Raw genomic sequence first — 7,676 nt, 5'->3', positions numbered from 1 at the left:
CCTGCCTCTCCACATTAACAAATTGAGTTATTAGCTCTTAATACCTGAAAATCTAGACCTTCTGTGCCAGACAGTAACTGAGAAATGAGATTAGAGAGATTGCTTCTAAAGCCTAGCATTTCCAGGCAGTGTTTTTAGCTGATCATTGTACCCAAGAACTTCAGGTAAAGAATGGGCCATGAGAGGAGGAAAAAAGCCCCAGAACAACAGAGTGAAAAGATCCCTAAAGAATGTGGATATAGTTAGACATGCTTCCCCTGGAAAGCTGAGCAGAGGAGCCATCCAGCAGCACGTAGCCCTCTGGACTGCCTTGTGCCTTTGTTGGTATCAGCAGGAGCGCAGACGTCATTACTGAGGTAATGGTGAAGCCCTGGGATGGGGTATGGAGTATGTTGCCACCAAGGCCCTGGGTGCCCTGAGCTAATTTAGGTGCCCTGAGCTAATTTAGGTGCCCATGTCTGATTTGCAGTGATTCTCTCCATGGTGGCTGGTCTCTGTGTGGGGTAAGTGGAAGTGATTGTGGCTGCTGCATGGGGCACCTGCCTCAGGAGTTGAGAACTACAGAAATCAAGTTAGGACTGATAAAATCCTGAATTCTCTGCTCTGCAGCCCTTCAAAAAGGGAAATAATTGTTCTGAGTAGTAAATGTTAAATGTAGATTTTGCAGGGTGAAGGTTTACTAATGGGTTGTTTTACCCATAGGAGTGATGCTGTAGCATGCAAGTGAGTGTGCGCTATGGGTCCTCATCTCTCCTGGACTTGTCGGGGGTTGCTTTCATTTAAGTTTGGACTAAAGAGCTCTTCATTTCGGCTCTGGGGATGCCAGGTTCAGTCTCGCTGTAGTAGTCGAGAGAGGGCTAATGGGTTCTTGTCAGGGGTTTGAATTTTGGATGTTTCCTTCAGACAGAGGAAACATGTGACCTGACAAGCAGTGGTTTTACAGCTGCCTACCTACGCTTAGCTCCCTAAGGACCAGCTCTCTGCTGGGTTACAGTATTGCTGATTTAAAAATCAAATTTGATCATGTCTTTACCCAAGCTGATTGCTTCCCTGATTTCCTTTCTGCCTTAGTCTGCTAAACCACAGTTTAAGTGGTTTCCAGTGTGTTAAGATTTCTGTGGGTTCCATGGTTGCTGCAAGACTAAATGGTACAACTTAGGCATTCAAGATCTTGGCAGCTGTAACTAGACTACACGATTCTTGCCAGCAGGCTGAAAGCACTTCCATTTCCCTTGGTGCTAATTAGCTCCTTTTACCCTCAGTACATAGTTACCTTGTGTGCATGGCTTTCCTACATCGGATTGTTCTTTCCGGGGATCAAATGGTTCAAAGACTTGAGTTAAATGACTTGTGCCTGAAGGAGAGCTGAGGTTTGATTGCCCCACAGTTACGGCATCAGGGAGACCTATGTGGATGTCTGTGAAATGTAAGCAGCCTCTACAAGTCCCAGGCACGAGCATGTTCCCTTCAGTCCATCCTGAAATCAATGCAAGAGTCCTTGTGATTCCCATGGTGTCTCAGTCTATGACTTCTTGGCACAAAGTCCCTGCTGGATAGCTGCTTTTAAGCATCTGGATCTTGATGTCCTCATTCAGGTGTCTGAGGAAAATTTGCTGGAAGAATAATGCAGACTGTCTTCAAGATTATAGTAGAATATCAAAGAACTGGAGCTTGACTTGTAACCAGGACACCTTGCTTTTGCAGGTATACTGTGCTGCCCAGTGACACTCCTTACACCCAGGAGAGAGTTTGTTAGGTAGAATAGCGACAGTTGCCAGCAAGCCTGCTCATATGGAGTTTGTCGTTTGTTTCAGAACTGCAACTGTTTTTTGGAGAGCTTAAGTTGCAGCTATAAAATCCCCATCAGCATCCGCGCTGGGAAAATTGTGTAGGACCTTAAGCAATGTCATAAAAGCTGAGTGGAATAATGTCAAATTATTTTATAAGCTCCCTCACAAAAACTGCTCAGTCAAGATGAAGGGGACCGCTGTCTATAAGATGTGAGATTTAATTAAGGATGTCTGAATAGAGTTATGAACCCAGCTCCAAGTTTCTACATTTGGAAATTTCCATCTTAAAGCATCTCCATTCATCTATCCCTACATGTATTGGAATGTATTGTCAGCTGGTATAAATCTAACAGGAATCAAGACTTCAAAGGCCTACTTTTTTTAATTTTAGGTAGGAGTTTCTTATGTGTTGATGGTTGCATAAAGATACTTTACACTGGGCATAAATTATATCCACTTTAAAAAGCCGTAGTATTAAGGCGCTTCAGAGGCTTTTATGTATAGTGGTCAGTATCGTTTTTACAGCATTTGTTTTGCTAGCGTTTCTGAAAAGTTCCACTGTGTGGGAGTTAATATGCAGAGAAGTCTGGGAAACTGTTTTTGCTAGCTCTCTGAAATTGGACTTTCTGTAGATAACATAGAAATGAAAATGAAGTTGATCTTTGTTTGGCTGAATTCATGCACAAGCATGACTGCAGTATGTGGTCAGAAAATTTATTCATATGTTCAAGCACTAGATCCGAATCTCGGTGTAAATTAGCCATCTCCCATCTGCATCCTTGTGGTTTACACCTGCGAAGGGTGTGACCCACAGTGTTTGAAATGCACTCCAGAATTGGGAAATACAGATCTGAGGAGAAGCTTCTACTGAGAGGACTTCCTAGGGCTGCAAAAAATGTAATCATACTGAAGATGTTATCACCACATGACTGCTTTTAATCTGCCCTTTTGAATGCTATTAATGAAGTTAAAGACTAACTTATTCACTGATGTTTTTTTTCTTCTAAGATCTGAATTGCAGGCTCGTTCAGCTTACGGTGACAGTTCATCCCCAATTCTGTGGCTTTGGAAAGCGTCAAATGAACGGCACAGCAATCCCATTTTATCCTCGGTTGCATATGAATTCCTGGATTTTGCTCTTAATGCTTTACTGGAGTGTTAACTTGAGCGTTTGTCCTAAGATCTGTGCAAATGCACGTGGAGCTGACATCCTCTCTTTGCCTGTTTTCCCAGGTTGTTGCACTGTCATCGTGGAGTCTCTTGAGAGATTCAATCTACTACACACTGTCTGTTGTTGCACTCATTGTGGTAAGTTTTTGAAGGTTATTCTTCTTTGGGAGCCCACATGTCTACTGCCACTTGTAAAGGGAACCTGCTATGGAATCATAGTCTTCTAACTAAGATCACAGCTCCATGAGTCACCTGGGTTTGTGCTTGTGGAATAATGTACTGTCTCCTTGGTTCTGTAGAAAAGCTTGGCCCAAGGGTAGGAGACTAGAGAAACCTCCCATCAAGAAGTGTTCCATGCCCCCACACACTAATTATAAGAAATTACATTGCACAAACTTAGGGACATCTAGCAGACGTTCTCTTAGTTTCCTCCACAGGCAACACAAATGTGGGCAGCTGCCTGGCACTTAGCCTCCTGTTGTTTGGATTTGGTGTTTCATTTATTGCAAGATGGCAGACAAGATAAAAAATTTGTTGAATCTGTCATCATTTTAAAATTTCTTTTGACAAGGCAGCTTTTTTTCCATGGCTGTTTCATCCTTGTGGTTGTCAGCTGCTTCAAGATGTTGAGGACCATCTTCTGTTGTGTCCAGTGCACCCTTGAAATTCCCAGCTACATGTCCTGTGTAATGAGAGCGTTGTGTCGCTCATTGAACAGACATCTCTGTTATCCTTAAGACATTTCTCCTAAACTTTATTTCTGTATATGCTGTTCTTCATAACTGTGGAACTGCAGAAGTCCTTCTCTTTTGGGAGTGTACCCCATAATATCACAATACAATTTTTTCCTTTTTTTTGTAAGGCTTGGGTTATCTTCTCTATAGAGATGTCCCCACTCTTCTGCTCGTCTTATGTGTTGTGAGGTTTGAGGTCTTTGACTCAGCCAAGGCAGCAGGACTGTGCAACTCCAGGCATTAGTGGAGGCTCGGAGGCATTGCTAGAACTCTTATTATCATGTTACAGCGCTACATGGCTAATTGGGACATGTGGAACGTGTCCCACTTCTCTTCAGGGTTACTTCACAGCAATCATTGCAGATGGCTTTTAAACACTTGTTAGAGAAAAACAGAAAGATGGAAGGGAAGACGTTTTAAATGGGTAAAGAATTAGCACCCTTCTGATTTACCAACCCTTTTATGTGATGCATTGTTCCCCAGTTGATGGCAGATTAGGATTTCTGCTTTCAGAGTCGAACACTGCATCAGATTAAGAAGTTGCTCCTCCTCTTCACTCACCCAGGGACCCCTGGCTTCACAGTGGCTTGGATCTTTCCTATCCTTTTAAGGCAGAATCACATTTGAGTGGCAGCACATTGTTATTAAAATACTGACTCCCCAGTCCCTGATCGCTCAGCTGGGAGATGAGCCACAGGCTCCATGTGGAGCATAATGTGAGCTGCGTGCGGTTCCCCCTTTGTTAGATTTCTGTGTGCCTTAAATTTTAGAAGGCACTTAAATGCTTTGCTGTATAGGGATAATTTGCCATATCAGGGCATTGAGACTTTGCTGCAGCTGAAATACTGTCATCCTTCTTGAGGGATGATACTGCTTGTAGAAGCGTGCTGTCATAGTGTTTTAAACAGCAGCTTGTGGTGCTGCATTATAAGTTGCACTCCACTGGTGTCTTTACTAATCATAAATACACCTGAGGGGAAGTAAATACATTCCTGCCGATGCTGAGATTCAGCAGCTTTAAGAAGCTTGATATTCTGCTGGGTAAATCAATGTGACTGTCTTCTTCCATTTCCACTGGTGAAGGAAGTGCAGTGCTGCAGCGATAAATAACGAAGCAGTATAAACTCACCTGTTATGGTGCTCCAGGCCATCTGAAAACAATGAGTGAACTCTAAATCAAGGAGATTAGAAGTGGGTAAACTGTGCTTACCATACTTACCTCACCTTGATTCAGCCCCATGATTCTAACATTAAAATAATGCTACCTTATCTTTTTGTAGAGCTTGGCAAAAGTGTTACTCTTTATTTCCTTTGAGAGGAAGAAGATGCCTGTGTATCTCAACTTGAGGGGATGTGGTCAGAGTCATTAGTGGCAGAAGTGGGATGGGCACTGTTTTTAATCGCAAAGGTCAACACACACGCTTTCACGTCCCGTCACACTAGCACATTGTAATTTAGAATGGGTCTTGTCAGATCAGATCAGGGCGACTGGGAGCTGTAACTCAGAACACGCACAACATTTTGTGGTCGTGTTTTCTTCTAGTAGCCTGTGTAACCATTGCTTTGTTGCCGGCTGTCATGCTGGAGTGGCTGTTTACAGGCTGTAGAGCTGAAGGGGAGTTTTCAGCCAGCAAAATCTCACAGCAGCTGCAGAGCTGGCTGTAAATCTGCGTGCTGGTTGCCTGGTTGCCCCCAAGGAATGGGTCAGGGTGAGAGGCTGTGTCTCTGGCCAGGGCAGCTGTGCACTCCGAGGTCAGGGACAGCCCCTTCTCTCACTCGCTTCTGTTTTCCCTGTAACCACTTCTGCTTCGCGGCCGTGATAGCCCTGGTTCTGCAGGGATACCATGGTATTTGGGAGTGAGTACCTGTCTGCCTTTCCTAGGTGAGAGAAGCTACAGGTTGAAAAGCTCCAAGGCTGGGCAGGAGGGCAGTACCAAAAGACTCTGAGCCCTGGGTTGCTTTGTCCCCAGCTCAGGTGATGAGCTGTTGTCAGCTGTGATTTCATGTATAACATGCCTATTTTAAAACCTTTTCTCTCCACAGTTTATTTATGATGAAAAAGTTTCGTGGTAAGTGAGTCCCTTTCCTTTGTTTCTGGTTGCACCACAAAAGCTGCGATACTTGGGGTTCGTCAGGAGAGGAGGGGAAAGCTAAAAAGTTCTGCAGGGTGATTCAGGCAGCAGTTTCCTGCGGTGTGAGAAACCTCAGCACAAGATGGGCCAGAAAAACTCATTTTCTGAGCTGGAGAGGGAAGTATAGAAGGAGGGCATCACTGGATTCCAGCAGTGGCAGGGCATGCCCTCTGCCCCCCCTGCAGCAGCCTGGGGACAGCGATGTGCTCAGCAGAGGCAGCAACTGCTGCTGGAGATGTCAGATGCCTGGGAATAGAAAGGGCCACCCAAGCAGTCATAAATGTGTCCCAACATTAGGATTTTAATAATTTTTTAAAAAAAGAAAAAAAGCCAGCCAAAAGCTCCTAAGGCAATATTAAAGAACGAATGGCCAATTTAAAGAAAGGAAAATGAATAAATATGTATGTTAATATCCCCCCTGGATGTGCTTAAATGTGATACAATAGGTATGGTAGGCTAGGAGGGCTTTATACACTTTTAGAAATGTACTTTCAGTTGTTTTACTTTCATGGTTTTATTTTCAGCACCTCTCAGGCCTTGTAGAGTGACAGTGGTAGCTTTGATTTCACTCACAGCCAGTATTATTTAGATTACAAGCACTAGGGGGAGTCAGGCTCTTTGGGTTGCATGTTTTCTTGAACTTATTCTCACTGGGGGATTTATGTTTAATTTCGGAGGATTTCTGAAACACTGAGTTTTGCAATGGCTTGTTTTCCTTTGTTTTGTTGGTTGTTTTTTTTAAATAAAATTGACTGGAGGCCCAATCATGTTTGACTGTGCCCTTCAACTAAAACACATCAATGCGGAAGCTCAGTGTTGAACTGCCAGAAGCAGGGAATGAGATATGGGTATGGTTAGTGCAATGTCTCAAAGTCCTTAAAGAGAAAACGACCTGTGAGTTTTAGTATATAGCAGTCTGATAATGGATGATTTCCACAGGGACAAGCAGTTTGCCTTAGGGACCTATGCCAAATCCAGCGTTTTGGTCAATGAAAAAGATAATCTAGAAACAAGTTCTGAAAGTCATATTCTATTTTGTTTTCCTAGAAATTTCATTAGCCTGACACAAAAACAGTGGAGAAAAAGCCTGACAATATCTAATCAGTGGTTTAAACTGCTATCTGCTGTGTTCTCAGTGCTCGTGCAGCAGCAGTAGCGAAAGAGCGGCTGCCCCTCGTTCAGGGTGTCTCGACGCGATTGATGTGCTTTTAGCATCATCAAAAAAGCCCAGTGACCTGCTCCACACCCAGGCATCATGTGTGGGTGTACGAGCCATTTTTCTATGCACCCCCTTTTCTAGAGGTGTGTTAAGACAGCCCAGGAGGGTCAAGACTTTCCACAAGTTTGTGGCGTGACAGATGGGAGAATGGCTGAAGCTCGGGCAGCTGACTGTCATGCCCTGCTCTGACGCTTTTTCTGTGTTGCTCTTGTTTGCAGGTGGGAGTCCTTAGTGTTAGTGCTGATGTATATCATCTACATCGTTATCATGAAGTAAGTCAAATGCGCCCTTGGCTGGTTTAGATTACCCTGTCATGTACTTATCTGTAATTTATCCTGATGGGGCACGAAGGGGCTGCTTTTCCTGACAGTACAGATCCGAGGATCAGACATCTAAAGGTGGATGATCCTTTATGGATCTCGCCTTGTGTGAACCAAGACTGATGCAGCAAGTCTGTGGACGAGCAGAGAACCAAATCTGTCTCTGATTCCCACCAAAGCAGCCTCTTCTGACTTCTCTTTGGCATATCTGCTCAGAAATAAACATGTGGGAGATTCCGGTCTACTTTTTGTAGGTGCAAAACTCCAGAGGGATTTGTTCTTGCTTGCTTGGAGGCGCATGGTAAAACTAC

General features: G+C 44.0%; 1 protein-coding gene across 1 annotated transcript in view; it reads left to right on the top strand.

The window, feature by feature from the left end:
• LOC104270511 (sodium/potassium/calcium exchanger 3-like) overlaps positions 1-5,767 on the top strand; it is a gene marked incomplete at its 5' end in the record, with an annotated part of 29,213 nt that extends 23,446 nt beyond the window's left edge. Inside the window, 2 exons of the mRNA XM_009864901.1 lie at positions 3,024-3,098; positions 5,738-5,767. Of these exons, the coding sequence (XP_009863203.1) occupies positions 3,024-3,098; positions 5,738-5,767 (105 nt within the window). The remainder of the gene's footprint in view (positions 1-3,023; positions 3,099-5,737) is intronic.
• Positions 5,768-7,676: the final 1,909 nt, after the last annotated feature.

Source organism: Apaloderma vittatum, unplaced genomic scaffold, assembly GCF_000703405.1.
Source record: "Apaloderma vittatum isolate BGI_N311 unplaced genomic scaffold, ASM70340v1 scaffold6082, whole genome shotgun sequence".
NCBI classification, from domain to species: Eukaryota; Metazoa; Chordata; class Aves; order Trogoniformes; family Trogonidae; genus Apaloderma; species Apaloderma vittatum.
This window is presented reverse-complemented; position numbering and strand designations above follow the sequence as displayed.